At 52.7% G+C, this 19,528-nt stretch overlaps 8 protein-coding genes across 8 annotated transcripts; 5 read left to right on the top strand and 3 right to left on the bottom strand.

Moving 5' to 3' along the window:
* The first annotated feature begins 2,986 nt into the window (after positions 1 to 2,986).
* VC83_02674 (uncharacterized protein) lies at positions 2,987 to 4,416 on the top strand. The gene has a single exon (XM_024466331.1). The coding sequence runs from the start codon at positions 3,367 to 3,369 to the stop codon at positions 4,204 to 4,206; it is 840 nt and encodes a 279-aa protein (XP_024326263.1). The 5' UTR covers positions 2,987 to 3,366; the 3' UTR covers positions 4,207 to 4,416.
* Positions 4,417 to 4,741: 325 nt separating this feature from the next.
* Positions 4,742 to 5,236, bottom strand: VC83_02673 (uncharacterized protein; the record flags this gene model as incomplete). The annotated part of the gene is made up of 1 exon (XM_024466330.1): positions 4,742 to 5,236. One exon carries the CDS (start codon positions 5,234 to 5,236, stop codon positions 4,742 to 4,744), a length of 495 nt encoding a protein of 164 aa, XP_024326270.1.
* Positions 5,237 to 5,345: 109 nt separating this feature from the next.
* VC83_02672 (uncharacterized protein) lies at positions 5,346 to 6,013 on the top strand (the record flags this gene model as incomplete). Its single annotated transcript, XM_024466329.1, has 2 exons — positions 5,346 to 5,548; positions 5,602 to 6,013. 2 exons carry the CDS (start codon positions 5,346 to 5,348, stop codon positions 6,011 to 6,013), a joined length of 615 nt encoding a protein of 204 aa, XP_024326269.1.
* A 577-nt stretch (positions 6,014 to 6,590) lies between these two features.
* VC83_02671 (uncharacterized protein) lies at positions 6,591 to 10,742 on the top strand. Its single transcript, XM_024466328.1, has 4 exons — positions 6,591 to 9,040; positions 9,091 to 9,326; positions 9,383 to 10,384; positions 10,463 to 10,742. The coding sequence occupies exons 1-4, from the start codon at positions 7,266 to 7,268 to the stop codon at positions 10,489 to 10,491; spliced, it is 3,042 nt and encodes a 1,013-aa protein (XP_024326268.1). The 5' UTR covers positions 6,591 to 7,265; the 3' UTR covers positions 10,492 to 10,742.
* Positions 10,743 to 11,429: 687 nt separating this feature from the next.
* VC83_02670 (uncharacterized protein) lies at positions 11,430 to 11,923 on the bottom strand (the record flags this gene model as incomplete). The annotated part of the gene is made up of 2 exons (XM_024466327.1): positions 11,430 to 11,588; positions 11,720 to 11,923. The coding sequence occupies 2 exons, from the start codon at positions 11,921 to 11,923 to the stop codon at positions 11,430 to 11,432; spliced, it is 363 nt and encodes a 120-aa protein (XP_024326267.1).
* A 1,189-nt stretch (positions 11,924 to 13,112) lies between these two features.
* SUR1 (zinc-finger protein) lies at positions 13,113 to 15,975 on the top strand. Its single transcript, XM_024466326.1, has 3 exons — positions 13,113 to 13,504; positions 13,600 to 15,283; positions 15,334 to 15,975. Exons 1-3 carry the CDS (start codon positions 13,473 to 13,475, stop codon positions 15,379 to 15,381), a joined length of 1,764 nt encoding a protein of 587 aa, XP_024326043.1. The 5' UTR covers positions 13,113 to 13,472; the 3' UTR covers positions 15,382 to 15,975.
* Positions 15,976 to 16,200: 225 nt separating this feature from the next.
* On the bottom strand, positions 16,201 to 17,910 carry VPS26 (Vacuolar protein sorting-associated protein 26). Its single transcript, XM_024466325.1, has 4 exons — positions 17,422 to 17,910; positions 16,774 to 17,271; positions 16,574 to 16,690; positions 16,201 to 16,465 (listed from the first exon to the last, which is right to left on the bottom strand). The coding sequence occupies exons 1-4, from the start codon at positions 17,636 to 17,638 to the stop codon at positions 16,341 to 16,343; spliced, it is 957 nt and encodes a 318-aa protein (XP_024326044.1). The 5' UTR covers positions 17,639 to 17,910; the 3' UTR covers positions 16,201 to 16,340.
* A 202-nt stretch (positions 17,911 to 18,112) lies between these two features.
* Positions 18,113 to 19,333, top strand: VC83_02667 (uncharacterized protein). The gene is made up of 3 exons (XM_024466324.1): positions 18,113 to 18,573; positions 18,624 to 18,917; positions 19,103 to 19,333. The coding sequence occupies exons 1-3, from the start codon at positions 18,276 to 18,278 to the stop codon at positions 19,309 to 19,311; spliced, it is 801 nt and encodes a 266-aa protein (XP_024326048.1). The 5' UTR covers positions 18,113 to 18,275; the 3' UTR covers positions 19,312 to 19,333.
* Positions 19,334 to 19,528: the final 195 nt, after the last annotated feature.

The raw sequence follows: 19,528 nt of genomic DNA, 5'->3' as shown, positions 1-19,528 counted from the left end.
GCGGTGCCCTATCCCGGCACTCCAAACCCTTCTCTTTGGCAAACAGAGGGTGGATGGTGGACGCGTCAGATCCTGAGTCGAGGAGGGCTCTTGCCTTGTGCCATCCGGGCCCTACCTGCACCTCTACCTCGATCTCCATTCGACGCTGCGCCGTAGGCTTCTGGGATTCTGCTGGGAGTCACTCCCTCTTGGGGGTGTAGGCGTCCAATTTCCTCACCCCTGGGCCTGTGTGTTGGCGTGGGCCTCGACATTCCTTCGCGAGGTGGCCCGCCTTGCCACAGTTATAACAATTGATTCCGCTAGGGATTGGCCTAGCGTCCCTACTGTGGGTAGGGGCCTGTCCTCTCGCCGGCCGCTGGTCTTGTGGGCGGTGTCTATTCCAGAAGGGTGTTCTTTCTCCTTGGGCCGAGGGCTGGGGAGCCCTGTGGCTGCCAGAGTTGCCCTTTAGGAATGGAAAGCTGCCCTGGGAGGTATTCCTTCCTTCCCTTGAGTTGGACTTGTCAACAGTAGGAGTTCTCTCTGTTACCCACTGGTTTGTCATTTCTAACATCGCCAGGATATTAACGATAGCGTCCCTGTGGGTAGAGGAACGCTCTGCGTACCCTCCTTCAAGGAGCCGCTGCCTCATCTCTGGGTGAATCTTCGTCAGAAGGTGGACAGTCTTCTGCGATTCAGTATACGGTTCCATCTCGCGTTTGAGGTCCTCAAGGTAGGCCACGAACTTGCGGATGCTCTGCCCTTTCCGTTGTAGGGCGACGTTATACTTCAAGGCCGCGATGCGTTGTCGGTTGGCTGGGTCGACATGGAGGTCCCGAAGAAACTCTTCGAACCCAGCGATATCCAAGGGATCTATGTATCCTTCTCCTTGGGTTGCGCACCGGTTATCCCATTCCTTCATAGGGTGTCCTTCCAAGTATTGGGCAGCGAAGGCCACCTTAGATTGCTCAGTTGGAAAAACCCTTGGTTGGTATCGGAAGATAGCGCGGATCGAGGCCATGAACTCGTTGAGCTCTCGGATGGATTCGCCCTTATATACCTTAGGTTCCTTGACCCTTCCTATTGGCCTCTGGGCTGGTGTGACCTCCATTGATACGGTAGAGGCAGTCTCTGCCTCCTCCTCTTGTTGGGGTCCTTCCCACTCGTCCTCAATATCTTGGTGTCACCTTTTCCGACGGTTCTCTTCCTGAATCCGGGCTTGCTTCTTCGCGAAGTCCCGTACCGCCTCAGGGTAGGCGTTGTAGTCGTCGCCGTGCGTTCTTCGGAAAAGCTCTAGGGCTTCCTCCATCGTGTTGATGTAGGCCCTCTCTTCGTCCATCCGCTTCCGAAGGTCTGCCAGCTTCGAGGCCATGCTCTCGTCCTGGCCTGCCGTCCAATGGCTAGCTTCTACGGATGTAGTTCTTGGAGCTGGCTCAGTGGCGTCAGTTGCTGGCGTTGCTCCTCCAGAAGTCGCACGCGTAATCCTTCTTTCCATACTCGCCATCCTGACCCAGTAGGCTGGATATGGGTGCAGTCAATAGAATTGTAAAGCGTAAGCCTAAGGTCTCACGGGAGTCCAGGGAACCAGGTCAGGAGGCAGGAAGGTATCGTATTCTGTAAGCACAATAGGTCTACGTAGATACATCGACTATTGACTGGAGGCCTTCTTCTGAGGCCTCCAACCCCTTTTATCTATGCACCTTGTGCCCTATTTTACCGAGCCCTATGGGCCGCTTATGAAAGGGACCTCACGTGGTGGCACGTGATGGCCTTCCTTCCACATATCTACAAAAGGTCAAAACCTACAAGAGATGCTATAATGGATTTCTGCAACCAATTCCTGTTGGTAACCAACCATAGAAGGGCATATCACGCGATTTCATTACAGGATTACCATTATGTGAAACTAACTAGAAGGGTGACATTTCCCTTAAACTAGGGATACTCCTGCCTTTAGCATTAACGCATACAATCGCTATAGCCCACTCCTAATTGCTAGGTTGAATAGCTTTGCCCCTACTACGTCGATCGGCATGTGTAACAACCATAGCTAGGCAAATAACGCCCATTATGTTTCGTCAAAGTAGAAATCACAGTCTTGAATACTGTATTTTGCCTGCATATTCTCTACTAGTTGAAACCATGCTCTAATTTTTTCAGGATCTTCGCATAAGGCCCTTTGAAAGTCGTAGGCGCGATTAAAATGCGTCTTTAACTCTAGACGTCGTTGTACAAATCGATGTGCCTAGATCTTGCTGACGCGTTGTCCCCTACGGATTCTATTTGCCATATCTTCTACACTAGCTAACTAGGGCACAAATCCTCTTGCATCTAGCTTAAGTATATGTAGAATAATTACTCACTCCTCTAGCTCAGTCAATTTAAGACAATTTGCCTTGGCTTCGCGTCGATGTGTTCGGCCAGCCATTTTGTTAGAAAGTGTCGAGTAAGGTACTCTATAGAATTTTGCAGCAGAGCGACGGCTAAGTTTCTTGGATTTTGGAATAGCCTTAATAGCTAGGACGATTCGCGCTTCTTAGGATTGACTCTCCATTGTTGGTTGTTTAGAAAACGCGTTTTGAAGTTGGTAGGTAGTAAGGTGGGGAAAGTGATCGACTTGGTGATATGATCGAGACGGTGATAAACCACAGTTAATGCAAATGCTAATGGATTTATTGCAAACTTATGAGAAGGAATATTCATCGACTCCAGTCGCGCGGCAAAGATATCGGTGAAAAGATCTCCAGTATCTGCTGACTTACTAGTACATCAAGCCGCCAAATTCAATTATCGGCTTCTCCATAGGAATCCGCTCCATTTTATATACCCCGCTACTCGGTGTAAATAGCCCCGGCAAGAGACTCCCGCCCGCTGCAGTCGCGGTCGCAGTTGAGTCCCGCATTCGGTATTTTCCCCACTTACCCAGGGATCTTTTAGAAAGGGCGGAGTAAATATGGGGGATTCATCCAAGTTACCCCACACGAGCAGCGATATAAAAGGGTAAAATGTAGCAAAAGTAGCTATCTACCATATGCAACATATCTCTGCAGCCAACAATTTTGTAACAATCCCACCAGGCCTCCCAGTCCATTGAATCAGCCATGTCTCCCAATCACCCTCCAAAACCGCATCCAAAGACCCCATTGCAATCTATAATCAGCTCCCACGACTTCGAGCATGCAGCTTCAATCTCGCTAGCCCCCAAAACATGGTCCTTCTACTCGTGCGCCGCCAGGGATCTGGTAACCCACAAGCTGAATAGCAGCATATACAACCAGATCCTCTTCCGCCCCCGCACAATGACCGACGTCTCGACCGCCGATACGACGACCTCCATCCTCGGCCGCCGCTCCGCCCTCCCTCTCTTCTGCGCCCCCGCCGCCCTCTCCGATGGTGCATCCCGACGGTGAACGCGCCCTCGCGCGCGCGTGCCAGAAATCCGGCATCCCGCAGTGTGTCAGCACCAGCGCGTCGTTCCGGGTAGAAGCCATCTTCGCGTCGATTTCGGCGCCGCCGGTGCTGGATACGCCGCCGCCTGTGCCGATGACGTTTTTCTTCCAGCTGTATGTTGATAAGAACCGGGCGAAGTCGGAGGAGTTGTTGAGGACGGCGGAGAGGCTGGGGGCGAAGGCGGTGTTTGTTACGGTGGACGGGCCGGTGCAGGGGAAGAGGGAGGCGGATGAGAGGGTCAAGGCGGATAGGGAGTTGGCGCCGATGAGTGGGATGAGGGCGAGGAATGATGAGAAGGGGAGCAGTATTTCGAGAGCGATGGGGTCGTATATTGATCCCACGCTGAGTTGGAAGGATGTGGAGTGGTTGAGGAAGAGTACGAAGTTGCCGATTATTCTGAAGGGGATAATGACGGCACAGGATGCGGTGCTGGCAATGCAGCATGGGATTGATGGGATTGTGCTTAGCAATCATGGTGGTAGGAATCTCGACACAAGCCCTCCTCCAATGTTGGTTCTGTTAGAGATTCGGAAGAATAGCCCGGAGGTTTTCGACAAAGTGGAAGTGTTTGTTGATGGGGGCATCAAGAGAGGAACAGATATCTTCAAAGCATTGTGCCTTGGGGCGAAGGCTGTCGGCATTGGACGGGGCTTTCTTTGGGCACTTAACTATGGGGAAGAAGGTGTAAAGAAGTTCATTGATATCTTGAGGGATGAGCTGGAGACTACGATGAAGCTTTGCGGGATTACGGATTTGAGCCAGGTAACCCGGGCTTGGTGAACACGCTCGCTGTTGACCATCTAGTGCCTGGTGGAGAGGGGCATCCGTATGCGAAGTGGAGGCCGAAGGCTAGGATATAGAATGGAAGATTCCTTCTTGTATTTATTATGAGAAAATATTAGACATTGGTGAAGGCACAATTTTCCTGGCAGCAACAATGCTAATGGTTGCTCAGGATGTGACAATGGCCTCCAATAGTATATACAGACCTATTGCCATATTGCAGCCTTATAGCTCTCTCTGATAGAGTATATTTCTATACCGTGGTTACTGAGACAAATAAATCGGTCCAAATAGTCTCCTCTATTTGCTGAAATGATATTCCTCCAGTAAGGCATCGGCTATCTTGGATTACTAACAATTTCCTCTACAAACCCGTGGCTCAGTTCCATAATGATTTACGGTGACAGGTGGTGGGGATAAATCCCTCGAAGGCTAACAATGCGCCGATAACCTGTCAGACGGTTAAATAGGGGATCAATACAGCGGTCATATCAGAACCACGAAAAACAGACAGAACTGCGCATTTCGACTTTCAATCTAAACAGCAAAGGCTGCGCCTCTCTTTTCTGAGTGCTGTAGCCTTCTTGCTCCTGCAAGTTGCAAGATGCGACGATTCCGTTGTGTCGCGCGAGTACCCTCTTGTTCCAGGTGAGATCGAGGGAACACCGCCTATCAAGTACTCGTCTCCCGCTGGCTCTATGCCCTCAATGGACGTGAGCTGGTTTCCGAATGGTCCAATACTGGATTCCTCTCCAAGCGCACTTGTGTGGACGCAGGATACGTACCGTGCTCTGGTGAGTCTATCAGCCCTGATAACCCTCGTGGATGATGTTGGCGCGGCATACAGGCGTAGGAGTTTGAGATCCGAAGCTGACACCTCTCCCCTACAAGACACCGGATGCTGCCCTTCCCTATCACAGTGCTGTCCCGGCTCTCCATACTGCAAAATCCAAACCGATGGTGTCTGCTGCGGCTCCACGGGCGTCTGCCCCGGCGGCTTCGAGTGCAACTCCGTCTGCCGCTGCATTGCGACTGGCGGGAGCTGTTGCGCGGACGGATAGTACTGCCTCACAGGCCACTCGTGCTGCTACTCCGGCTGTGTGCCAGCTGGGGAACAGTGCTGCTCGAACGGGCAGATGTGCGATGTTGGGAATATTTGCGTTGTTGATTTGAGTAATGGGCGGTACGGCTGCTGTACTGATCTGAGCTGTACGGCGTATGCTGAAAGCGGCAGCACGATCGCTTTGACGCGTTCGACGCCGGTTACGACTAGAGCTCCGCAAGCCACCACGCCCGTCCAGGGTTCGGGCTATGTTTACTACTACTGGACCTTCACCTGGTATGGTGTCCCGCTCTCACCCCTTTCCGCGCTCCTGCTCTAATAGTCCCTAGGTCGTACTACTCCTATTATTACACCTATATATACCAGGTAACGACGCTGGCCACGACATACGTGACCACGACAACCATCATATCGGCCTACGAGTCCGACAGCGCAGCTGGCACTTCTGAGCTCAACCGCATCTCTTCCAAGTACTTCAGCACGGGATTCCCCACGCCGACCAAGGCAACTACCGCGCTGGCTCCCACTAACAAGAACACGCCCTCGGAGACAGGGTCTAGCGGAAACGGCGGAAACAACGGCGGTAGCCTCCCTGGCGTTGGCATTGTTGGTGGTGGCGGTGTTGGTGGTGGCGGTTCTGTTGGGGGAGCGGGGATGGTGAAGAGCAGTTTGCCGGCACTGACCTTGTGGGCGTTTGCGATGGGGGCGGTGGCTGTTGGGACTGGGATGCCGTTGCTGTGATGTCCTGGAGGAGGAGGATTGTGTATACCGTGTAAGGGTATGGCTTGTGGAAGCGGATGGGGGGAGAGGAAGCGGCTCGGATCTAATGGCTAGGCGGAGGAGGAGTTGTATAGTAGACGCTTTAGGTGCAAGACTTGGAATGGGGCCGAGGGATGACCAATGATACCAACGTTTCTATGATATATTGCGTGTAGATGGATGTTTTGGGGGGGGGGAATATGCACCAGAGGAACAACAGTTGCGGTTATATCTAGATCTAGATGTGCAAACCAACTCGAGAATCCTACCCCCATTGCCAATGTCTGTCAATTAGTCTGCCACATGGGCCACATGGGCCACATGGGCCACATGGTAATATCCTCTTGGCGACTGGAATCCTATTCCCCCCACCACTGACGCCGTGGGGGTTGTTGGTGTTAGTGGGATGTTGATATATTTCTAGAAGACGCAAAAGGATAAGACATGTTGCACATGTAAAGGATGAGAAGAATGCGAGTTATTCTGGGCGAGCTAAGTTAGGCATCTACCATTGGTCGTCCTGAGGCTGATACAGCTGAAGAATCTCATGTTGGACGACGCCCACCACACGTTTGGGGCAGTGACAAAGTCCCAACGCTAATCCCTGCCCAATTCTGCAGTACCTGGTACCTGTCTCGGCGATAACGGGCCAATCCCGAAAGCTCTCCCGCCTGTTCTCGTCAGCACGACCTATTTTCAGCCTTGTCAAAATCCAATATATACAGAGCGGCTTCGCCGAAGTCTATCGATCCTTTCCGTCTCCGTCAACATGCCCGGGTTGGCTTGATGATCGGATGATGGATGATGGATGACGGACGGGTAAGCAGCTTAGCATACGAAGCAGCCGTCCGTCCCATACGCCAGCCTCGGTCTGCCCCGCGGGTTGGATTGCCCCCCCAGAAGCTGAATCGACCATACTCCTTCAGCCCCAAGGGACACATGGAGACTGGGCTCATAGCTAGTGTATGCAGCATGCTCTAGGATGTCAGGTCAGGGCTGCCTCAAAGATGGTAGATATCCGCTCTCTCTCTTTCTCGTTGGTGTTTCTTTTCCTTAATATATCGTTATCTGTGGATTACTTCATATATTAAGCTCTTGTATGCGAACATTTTCTGTTGCATAGCTTCAAGTCCCTGAAGCCGCCATTGAGACTGTGATCGGGCTCTCTCATAATCAGGCGCGTGGTATTTCTATTACGAAGCAAGAATCAAACACGGCCAGTCATCAAGGCAAAATGTCTAATACTAATGGAGCCAACGGGGCCAACGGTGTCCATCGTGTCAATGGAGCCAATGGTGCTAATGGCAAACACGAAATCCCTCCCGTTAATAAGCCACAGCGCGTCGACTTTGGGCGCACCACGAGCAGAGGGCCGCCCATTGACACAACCTGGGAGCGCGTGAACTCCCTCCCTCTCCCACCGCATACGGCAACCCCTGGCGGCCCGACGGCAAGGTCCCAAGCAAAGGTTCGATCCTATGGACAGAATGAAGACCCGAAATGCTTCCCGAGGATATCACGTCCTGTTGAGCTCCTGAGAACAAGCTATGATGTGTTAGTGATCGGCTCAGGATACGGAGGCGGCGTGGCAGCTTGCCGTATGGCGAGAGCGGGGCAGACTGTCTGTTTGCTAGAACGAGGGAAGGAGAGGTGGCCGGGAGAGTACCCTAGCACCCTTCTCGAGGCTACGAAGGAGCTCCATATCTCGGGCGAAGTGCCCGGCGTTATATCAAAGCCGAAGATGGTCGACAAGGGTGACCCCACGGGATTATATCACTTGATTATGGGTGAAGGCCAGAATGCCTTCGTCGGGAATGGACTTGGCGGAACGAGTCTCTTGAATGCGAATGTCTTTCTGCGGACAGACAATGGGACCATGGGCCTTCGCTATTGGCCGCCAGAGCTCCGGAAACCAGGAGCACTAAACGATTACTACGAGCTGGCTGAGAAAATGCTCGAACCCCAAAAGTATCCTGATGAGTGGCCTGAGCTGTCGAAGTTGAACATGCTCGAGACACAGGCCAACCATCTCGGGTGGGGAGACAAGTTCCGACGCGTCCCGCAGACCACTCGGTTCTCTGCTGGGGCGAACAGTACAGGTGTGGAGATGAATGCTTCTGCGTTGACAGGCCAAGATACTACGGGGCTCAATGACGGTAGCAAGTCTAGCACGCTCGTCAACTATCTCAGCGACGCATGGAACTGGGGCGCTGAGATGTTCTGCGAATGCGAAGTCCGGTATATAAAAGAGCATCCCGACGAGGGATATATCGTCTACTTTGCATGGCATGGCAGCGGCCGGGGAGCCTTTACAGAGCACCTCGATGAAGATCTCATGTGGGTTCACGCCAAAAAGTGTGTCTTCTTAGGAGCCGGATCCTTGGGGACAACAGAGATTCTACTCCGGAGCAAAGCCATGGGATTGTCAACGAGTTCGACGCTAGGGACCGGTATGAGTGGGAATGGCGATATCCTCGCTTTCGGATACAACTGCAATGAAAATGTGAATGCGATTGGGAGGGAATTCCCATCTCCGTATCATCCTATCGGCCCCACGATTGCTGGCATAATTGATTGCCGTGAAGGTCACGAGAATCCGCTTGATGGCTTTGTCATTGAAGAGGGAGCAATTCCAAAGGCACTGGCTCCATTATTTCAAGTAATGCTTGAGTTGATGCCAGGTACCGCCCACCACGACGTTAGCGTGATTGGTAACGTGAGGAGCAAGCTTGCGAGTATAGGGAGTCATATACTTGGTCCGTATTATCAGAAAGGTAGTGTTGAGAAGACCATGGTTTATCTCGTTATGTCGCATGATTCAAACCAGGCCATTCTTTCTCTGAAGAATGATAAGCCCCTCTTGAAGTTCCTGGGCGTGGGAAGGTCGGACCATGTCGAGTATCTCAACGATATACTGGCTCAGGCTACCTCTGCTGTGGGAGGGACGTTTGTGAATAGCCCATTTTACGCTGCTCTTGGAAAGCAGGAAATTACTGTACATCCTATTGGGTAAGAATCTCTCGCCATAGGTTGATTGAGCGGTTGCTAACGAGAAATAGGGGAGCTTGTATGAGTAGCTGTGGCACAGGAAGAACCGGCACCACGAACCATTTTGGGCAAGTGTTCAAAGGGAACGGCAAAGAGACCTATGAAGGGCTCATTGTTACCGATGGAGCAATTGTTCCAACGGCTTTGGGCGTCAACCCCCTTGCCACTATCACTGCTCTTGCTGAGCGCTCGGTAAAATATACGGCGGATAGAATGGGTGTAACAATTGACTATGATACGAAGAATGGTGCGTTTATTTGAAACCAAATCTGCATAGGTACCCATGAAAGCTAACATTCCTAGGCCTTCTGAATCTCTTCGGATTCCCAAAACACGTAATTACTGGAGATGACAGTATCGTCAATGCCGAAAGCCTTATTGAAGAGACCGCAGCAGGAAAAGCGAGCGGCTTCGAATTCTCAGAAGTCATGTCCGGATTCATCCACTTCGGCGAAAACATGGAAGGAGACCGAACAGACGACTTTGAAGTTGCGGCTCGCACCGGGCAAGGACTATGCGAGGGCGCGAGGTTTTTCCTGAGCGTCAAAGCGTGGAATACCCATACTATTGTCCGTCGGCCTGATCATTCTGCAATGTTGACTGGAACGCTCGTCTGTTCTGGTCTACCAGGGAGTCCCTTTATGATAAAGCGTGGCGATTTCGGACTCTTTTCGGCGAACCAGTCGATATCGGGGACTAAGAATTTGACCTACAGCTTTCAGATGATAGGAACCGATCGCGAGAAGTACCAGTTTGAAGGGTTTAAAACGGTTAATGCCGGTGTGGTCCTCAACCCCATCGCTCTCTGGAGGGCAACGTCAACTCTCTATGTCACCATCAAGCGACTCAACAGCACAGTCATCGGACGCGGTATACTCCACATCAAGCCCACAGATTTCCTATCCGAAGCACTCACCCTCAAGCCCTCTGGCGACGGCCTAATCGCCAAAGCCACCTCCACCATCACCTTCCTCTCCTACTTCGCCAAGCAAGCTGCCTCTCTCTTCTTCACCCCCTTCAGCCCCCTCCAATACCCCTCCCACACCCCCCGCGGCTTCATCAACACCTGCACCTCCGACGGCGCCATCGCAGTGATCGCCTCCGACGGCGTAAAGACATACATGAACAAATGGGAATCCACGCATCCCGATCCTACTTACCCGGTGCACGACCTCTTCATGATCCCTGGCGCCTCGGTGGACCACCAGATCTTCAGTTTGCAGACGATTCGCGGTTTTATCCGGTGGAGCCGAGAGAGATGTGTAATAATGTTGCTTGTCATCGGACGTCTTTTGTTTTTGGGAGGTGTGTCCCATCCTCCCCCCCCCCCGGCCCCTTTTATACCCCTCTTCGCCGGATCCTGGAGGCTAACCAACGACACAGATGCTGGAACCACGCCAACCTCAACGTAGCCACCCACGCACAAACCCACCGCTTCTTCGGCGGCGTCAACATGTCCCTCGAGCACCTCCTCATGTCGATGGGCGAGCACGGCCACGTAACCACGAACTTCCCCTTAGCGCAAAAGCTGACTACGCCCACGAACTTGCGGCGTCTGAAGGGGTTACCGATCTTCCTGTTTAGTGGAGCAGATAACCATGTCCTCCAGCCTGAGAGCACGTTGACGACGTATGAGACGCTGAGGGATATGTTTGGGGGGGAGGGGTATGAGAGGGTTGTGATTGAGGGGTATGGGCATTTGGATTGTTGGATGGGGACGAGGGCGGAGAGGGATGTTTTCCCGGTTGTGGGGGAGAGGGTGGAGAGGGTTTGTAGGGGGTAGGGAGGGAGAGGGAGAGGGGTGGGAAGGAGTAGGGTTGTGTATGAAGAGTTTGGGGATGGGGGGGTTAATGGGGGGAGGGGGTTTGGAGTTGTGGGGGTTTTGGATTGGAGGTTGATAGCTAGACGGATTTTGCCTTTGGTTCTATTATGGGGGCTGGGTATGTGTGTTATTTATGTATTGATGGATAAGGAAGTGTGTTAGATTTCAATGTACGCAGTGGCAGGACCACAGCTAGTCGTGTCAATATTCTTGTTATCACTTCTACCCTATCCATTCAATCCAACGTGAGCCAAAGAAAGAAGGAAGCATGTATTCTGTTCCGCTTACTCAGTACCTGCTGTAGCCGCACGATAACCTCCAAGCCATCTCGTATTCAAGCAAAATCAACGCTAGAAATGATAAATGCAAGCCCCATACTCCCCCTCATCATCAATCACCACCGTCATCACATCATCCCAGGCAATCTCGTCCCCCCCCCCCCGCCTTCACTCGCCCCCATCTCCTCCCCATATCTTCCCCACCTCTTCCAACTCCTCTCCCTCATCTCTCTTCATCCCCGCACCCTACTCAATTATAACTCCTCGCCGCCGCCGCAGCATCGGCACCTCTCCTCGCAACCTCCTCCCTACTAGCCTCCTGCAAGGCATCCGTCCTCCTCTGCATCTTCTGCGCATTCAACTGCTGTCCTAATTTCCCTGTCGGTTTCGCTGCTGCTTTTGCGCGGGCCTGTGTTATCACACCATCAGCATACATCCTCTCATACCCCCCATCGCCTCTCCCATCCCCAACACTCCCCACTCGCCCTACTCCAACCAAATGCCATCTAAACCGGGGAAAAGCAAAAGGAGATCTCATACCTCAGCAGCATTAGCGGCATCCCTCCTCGGATCCCCCCCTCCTCCTCCCCCCGCCGCGCCCCCACCCAATCGCTGCGGCGGTCCACCAGCGATCTTAGCAGGAGGTCTAGACGTCGCGTTCTGAGGAGGGGCGGAGGAGAGGGCGCGGCCGGGGGTTGAGAAGGCGTCGGGGGATTTGGATTCGGAGCCGCAGAGGTTGCCCATTGTTGTTGTGGTGGTGGATGAGGATGGGAGATGGGATGGTGGCGGGGTGGCGGGGTGGCGGGGTGGCGTGGTGGCGTGGTGGTGTGTTGGCGTTGTGGGCGGGGTATATTGGGTGTGCCCGGGGGGTTACTTTGGTTTGGATATGGGTTTGAGGTGGGAGTGTAGGGGATAATAAAGGCAATTGAATGAATGACTCTTTACGCTGTGGATTTGCGTGTTTGCTGAGTGGTGATGGGGCACAATCGTGCGCAGAGGGGCTTAGAGTCTTGGGAGGTTGGGGGGGAGCTCCTGGCGGTTTTTCCGGCCCGGTTGTGGTGGTGCAGTAGAGGAGGAGGGAGCTATGGGCAAATTAATTTATCCGGCCTTGGTCTTGGCTGGAAATGGCGGCTGAGGGATGAGCAAATTAATTTATCCAGCCTTGGCTATACCTCTATTCTATTATCTCTATTATCTCTATACCGTCTATTCCCTCTATTCGTCTATACCGTCTATTCCTATTCCCTTCGTCTATACCCCCTACGATCGTCTTCTATAGCTAGGAAGGGGATAGGAATAGAGGGTATAGAGTATAGACGAAGGGAATAGGAATAGAGGGTATAGACGAAGGGAATAGAAGAGATTTGTTCTGTTGATGCTATAACAATCCAAGTATTCTCTAGTTAGTCGGAGCTGTCATAGCTAACCTAGGGTCTTTTCTTCCTCTAAGTTACCCTCTAGACCCCTCTATTCCCTTATACCTCTATACCCTATTCCGTCTATTCCGTCTATACCCTCTATACCCTCTATTCCGTCTATACCCTCTATTCCGTCTATACCCTCTATACCCTCTATACCCTCTATACCCTCTATTCCCTCTATTCCCTCTATTATCTCTATTGTCTCTATTATATATTATCTCTATTATATTATACCCTTCACCCTTCCTTCACCCTTCCTTCACCCTTCCTTCATCCTTCCCTTCACCCTCCCCTTCACCCTTCCTTCCTCCTCCCTTGGTAACTTCTACCTCAGAGTACGTACCCCGGTTTTATTATCTAATCACGCCCCAATTCTTATTAAACCCCTCTGATTGGTCCACCTTACCCCCCAGCGTCAACCTCCAAGGTAATTTTCCAATCCGCTACACCTCTTCCGGTAAAGCCCGCACTCGCTTCTACTTCCCCTTTCGTCATCAACGCCTCTGATTTGTACTGTGCTACACTAAGTAACCTTGTGGGTTGGGGCCACTGCGAAAAATCGTCAATGAAGACCTTTCTCCATGCCCCCCCCCCCCCGCCAAACTTCTCACCACCAACACTTCCCGACCGAAATCTTGTTGTTCTGTCCTGTTACTGCCCCTCGAAGATCCCTCCCATTTATTCTAGGTTCACGAAACAACATCTTGCCCTTCTTGTCTACTGATATATTTCTCATTCGACACTCAACAACCCTCGACTCCGTGCGCGCTATCTGCGTTATCCCACTGCTTCCGATAGTAACCTTGATGGGTTTGAGCCTCGACCTTTGATTCCGACCTCGACACACGTCCCAGCTACCTTGCGAGCTGCGAATGGGAGCAACTCCGTTCGAAGCGCTGCTTGGGTAAGAAACTCCCTCTGCATTTTTTAATCTTGTCGCCAGTCGCCAGTCGTGTTCGTGTCGCTCGTCGGGGTACCAGACCGCTAATGACTCTCTAGGCAGCTCGAGATAATGAACGACAACCGCGCCTACAACCCGTCGTCGGGAGGAAATATGGACATGATGTTCTCGCAGGATGGCTCGATTGACGCGGCAGACGTCTGGGCGAACGCGTTGCCATGGGATAGCTCGTCGAATGCATATACCCAAGCCACGAATACCGAAGCGCCGTCTCCCCATCCCACGACCGAAGATTCCTTCCACCAGTCGCACCACGACCACTACTTCAGCGGCGGACACAGCAACAGGTCTACAATCATCTACGAGGAGAGATGCGACAGCCCGGAGTGCCACGTCCAGCAGTGCCACGAACCCGACTGTACTGGTTGTACTGGTGACGATCTCGTCGAGTGCACCAACCCTTACTGCCTGCCCATTGACACCTGCCACGGTTCAAACGTCTGTCACAGCGGGACCACAAAATGCGCAGGGAGCTTTGGGATGGATATCGTGTCCGCGGCAGCGAGTCTAGCAGCCATGAAGCCCCCGGCAATGTCGGGCGGGCAATTTTACAACGGCTCGCAAAACTACGAATTTTGCGCTACGATCGCGAACGGGTACACGAATGCCACTCACCCACCCCACTTCGGCGCGTGCATGTTCACCAACGCCTACATGCCTTCCTACAACAATGGCGGCATGATGGGAGCGGCGCAGGACAGTGGTATGTGCCAATACATCAACAACAACAGCAATTTCTGCCAAAGTCACGAGACCTACCATAACATGGGTCCTCCCTCCTTCCAAAACTCAACCCTCCAATACGCCATGTCCCTCCGCGACCTCTCCTCCCGCTCCTCCTCCTCCCAAGACCCCTTCGCCTTCTCCACCGAACCAACTCCCTCCGCCGCATCGACCTACTCCTCGCCTCACCCCCCCTCCGACGCCGCCCTCTTAACCCCCGCCTCGCAACCCGACCCCAACTTCCCCGTCCCCGTCTGCCAATGGCACGACACCCCCACCTCCACGCCCTGCGGAAAAACCTTCGCCACAAAAGCAGCACTGCAATCGCACATCCAATCCGTGCACACCGCGCCGCTCTCCAAATCCCTCGGCTTCGTCTGCCGCTGGTCAGGATGCAGTCGTCTCTCCCTCCCCGCCGACCGTGCGGGCTTCGCGCAGCGCTCGAAGTTGGATAGACATATGCAGTCCCACACTGGGCACAAGGCGTGTAAGTGCCCCGAATGCCACCACGAGTTCAGCACCTCCCAGACCCTCGAGAGCCACATGCGCACGCACACGGGGGACAAGCCGTTTAAATGCAAAGAACCGGGCTGCGACTACGAGGCCGCGCAGGCGAGTCAATTGACGATGCATACGCGCACCAAGCATACGCGCGAGAAGCCGCTGTTGTGCGATTTCCCCGGCTGTGGACGTCGCTTCGCGGAGAGCAGTAATCTGAGTAAGCATAAGAAGATCCATGAGCCGGAGGAGGAGTGTCGGTGTGGGGTGTGTGGGAAGAGTTTTAGGCGGCGCGATCAGTTGAGACGGCATTTGAAGATTCATGTTAGGAAGGATGGGTTGAGTGAGGTGGGGGCGAGGAAGGCGTTGGGGGGGAAGAGAGGGGAGGGGACGAGCGAGACGGGGAGTCAGCTTTTGAGTCCAAGTCCGAGTGTGCCGCCGGGAGGGGCGGAGGAGGGACGGGTAGGGATGGATATTGAGATTGATGGGGGGTCGATGATGGTATGTTAATTGCCTACCTTTGTATCTTCACAGTGTGCTAACAGTAATAGGCTTCACGGCAATCAATGACAGCCCAATCAAACTGGGCCATGAGTTGATCTCCTCACTTTTGATCTCACACACCACCACCACCGTCACATCACATCACATCACATCAAACCAACACCTTCACCATACGATTCAGCGAGCACTTGCAAGCATTAATCAGCCTCAAAATGTTAGCGAAAGCGCCCTGCACTAATTGCCAGCCCGTCTATCTATTCTGGATGTTTCTCCTTACCTGTGCGATTTTTTTTCTTGTTAGTTGGACAAAAAAGTAATAATGACTTTGGTCAAGATTTTTTTTTCTTCTTCGCATGTTCTTATTGTCTTAGACGGCGCCTTAAATGGGATGGATGGGAGGATTTTTTTTAAAAAAAAAGGGATGGGATGGGATAGGAAAATGGAAAATGGACGGCCTTGGGGGAGAGAAAAATGAAGTGAGGGATGGCGGAATGGAAAAGGAGAAGGGAAAGGATGGGGAAATGGAGGGGGGGGGGTAATGATAACGCCTATCAATGAAAAAGTGGGAGGGCGATGTTGTCTTGAGAAAAGTGCGTTCAAGGACGAGGGGTTGAGCGGATACCACACGTTTTATCTTGGCTTTGTCCAATGATTTAGTAGACAACGGACAAAGGGAATGAAAAGAAAAGGAAAGTTAAATCTATAAACGATTTTCTATGCAAGTCACTGTGCAATTGAATGCCTGTAATCTCTTGGGGTGGGTATCATGGTATGGGCTTCTTACTCACTGTCGACTGGAAGAGAGGAAGGCGATTGTAGTTGCAGTGTCGACTCGCAGCACATACCCCCTTCACCATACTTCGAGCCACACAAGGAGGGCTAGGACGAATATTTGTAGTTGAATAATGCATTAACTCCCCGCTACATCTTCCACGATACTATATACACCACCCGCCTCCTCATCAAGATCCACCCCTCCACCCGCGCCTCCCTTCAATCCCCCACCTCCCTTCTGTTACCAAGCCATTAACCTCCTTCATGCTTCACGATCCACCTACTGCTCCACCCTCTCCGGCGGCGGCGCCCCAACAATCTGTGTATTCTGCGTCTGCGCATCCGCGATCTGCGGGTTCTGGCGGTAGAGGACGATTTCGGATTGTTTGAAGTAGCGGCGTGCGTCTGTGGGTGTGTTAGTTTGGGGTTCTTTCTTTTGGTTTCCCCGCGGTGGAAGGATTGAAGGGGGGGGGCGTGAGAAATGGGGGAATGGGGAGGGAGGGAAGAAAGTACCTTCGTCGATGAGGACGAGACTGAGGTAGTAGCGGGTGGAGTATTTCTTGTTGACTTCGCGGAATGTGGGGGTTAGGTCGAAGCCGCCGAGGAAGAGGCGGATGGGGATTGTTTCGCCTGTGCTTGTTAGTTGGTGTCCCATAAAACTTATAGGAAAACAGGGGGGATGGTGAGAGGAAGGACGGGTGACAAAAACATACCTCTCGACGGACTCCCATCCATAATCTCAAACCTCACCAACGTCTCACTCTCATTATACTGATTCGGCGCCGTCCCCGTCGTCTCCCTCCTAATAATACTCAACTCCATATGCTTAATCTTCAGCCTCACAAGCAAAAAGTAAATCCTCCCCACAATCACATCCTTAAGATGGTACTTGCTCTTACTGTACTCGAACTCGATATGCAGGCAATCCTCAATGCCGACATCCATCTTGATACTGCTCTGCGTCTCCGGAGGCACTTTGTAGGAATACACCCAGATGTCCTTTTCGCGGATGACGTCGGCCATGCGGCGCGAGACGGTGACGCGCACGAAGTAGCGGAGCTTGACGTTGATCCCGTTGTAGGATTCGTATTGCTTCTCGACGTTTTTGAAGTTGAAGGGGAACGTTTGGGGGTGTTGCAGGTCGCCGGGGGCGGCGAGCTCTTGGCCTAGGGAGAGGAATTCGTAGTGGTTGCCGCGGTCGAAGAACATCTCTGTGCGGGGGGACGGTTAGTTATGTGGTCAATCCATTCATCATTCCTTGAACACCGGCAGCTTCTAGGTGCCCAACTTTCACGTGTCCCGCTCATCCCAGCACACCTATATCCAGCCAACAGCAGGAGAGAGAGAAAGCAAGAACCCACCAATCGTCCCTATAAACTGGACCTTAATCCCCGTATGCTCCAACCTCTTCCCATCCTTCGGCCTCACCGTGACGGCGCCCCTCACGCTCTCCTCATCCCTATACAGCGGCGCCTTCTCTCTCCGATTCTTATCGAGCTTCACATCCACCATCTGCCGATCACTCGTGTCCTCGAGCACGACGTCGATGTCGACAGGCGTGCTGAAGAAGTACGCCATTACGGCGGGTTTGGTGTAGAGTAGGCTCACCGTGAGATTGTTGGCACGGGCCGGAAGTAGCTAGCAGTGATGGGGTTTTCGGGGCGAGGTTATATCGATTAGGGAAGTGGCATGGAGGTCGTTGCGGTGCGGAGGTTGGCGGGTGGTGGATTGGAAAGGGACCGTATTCGCGGCCTGGCGACGTCGAGCTTGCGGTCCGCTAGCGTCAACCGACAAGGCTGCGGTCTTGGCACTGATCGCCGGAGCGACAGGGACGGGAATTGCTTCGTGGGCTAGAGAGTAAATAATATTTATTCTCCTCCTTCATTTCCAGCTCAATATCGTATAGCAGCACAATGCCGTGACTCCCCACAAAATTGCTGACATAAAGCTGACATAAGACCTAACTCTCCTCGTACCACCCTTTACTATACACGCGACGTCATATCCACACCCCGCAATCGCCTCAAACCACCACCACCACCACCACCACCACCATCATCATCCTCCAACGATGTAATGAGTAATCCAACCCCAGCGCTGACAATCAAATAAATCAATATAACCCCTCAATCCTTCCTGCATTTACCCATCCCCAGCCAGCAACAGCTGCATAATTTATATATAAACCACCAAACACCCCTCACAAATTCTCACAATGCCACAACCACCACCACCACAACCCCACCCCATCATCCCCAACCCCCTCTCCCACCACCACACCCCCGGCTCCAAAGTGGCGCGCGAAGAAGACATCAAAGCCTACGGCTTCAGCGCCCTTCCCCGCTCCACCGCCGCCCTCCTTGCCAGCCGCGTCGACTCAAAGCAACCTACCGAGTTGAGCGTGGTTGATATCCCCCTCCCCGATTCGCCGCTCGTTACCAAGGTTATCGAGTATGGGAGAAAGGAATTGCCCGTGGAGACGTTTAACCATAGTATGCGTGTGTTCTACTACGGTATATACCCTCCCCCCTTCTCCAAAACCCTGTCTGACACAAGCACATAGGGATCGCAATAGCTAAATTCTCCTTCCCCGACCTCCTAACACCAAGCTGGATCGCAACATACCTGCTCACCTCCCTCCTTCACGATATCGGGACGACGCCGATGAATATCACATCCACGCTCCTGAGTTTCGAGTTCCACGGCGGATTGCTGGTGTTGGATTTATTGAAGAAGGAGGGGGCGCCAACGGCTCAGGCGGAGAGCGTGGCGGAGGCGGTGATAAGGCATCAGGATTTGGGGGAGACGGGGTGGGTGACGAGTGTTACGGCTTTGGTGTTGTTGGCTACTATTTTCGGTTCGTCTTATTCCTTTCCCTAAAACCATCTTATAAGTAGTTTGAATGCTGTTTGGTGTTCCGGCAAGTGGAGTCGTGGCCAGGGCCACGGCGGCTGCCGGGGTCACCGGTGGAGTGGCGGCTAACCCCCCAAGGTGCAGAGCACAAGACCATATGTGGACACCAAAAGACTAACAACACCACAGACAACATAGGCAAGAACGCAGAACTCGTACACCCCCAAACGATCATGAACGTGACGAATGCGTATCCGCGCCTCAAGTGGTCGCAGTGTTTCGCGCATACGATTGGGCAGGAGATGGAGCTGAAGCCGTGGGCGCATAGTAGTCATTTGGGGGAGAAGGAGTTTAGGGAGGGGGTGTTGGGGAATACGTTGATGGAACCGTATGAGTGAGCACGCGGTATATGCTGGGGGAGATGGAGCGGAGGAGGGAGGGGTGAGGGAGGTGGGACTTCGTTGTGTTGGCGATTCTTGTACTCCATGTCTCAGGAAGGGTGTACGAAAGGTTGGGAGATAACAGTTAATAAGGTGATATGGAAAACACAATCACATAACTTGTGTAAAAAGCGGGGGCGGAGCAGATTTGTTGTGAAGTATATATTAATCCAAC

The sequence above is a fragment of the Pseudogymnoascus destructans genome (assembly GCF_001641265.1).
Source record: "Pseudogymnoascus destructans isolate 20631-21 unplaced genomic scaffold scaffold_5, whole genome shotgun sequence".
NCBI classification, from domain to species: Eukaryota; Fungi; Ascomycota; class Leotiomycetes; order Thelebolales; family Thelebolaceae; genus Pseudogymnoascus; species Pseudogymnoascus destructans.
This window is presented reverse-complemented; position numbering and strand designations above follow the sequence as displayed.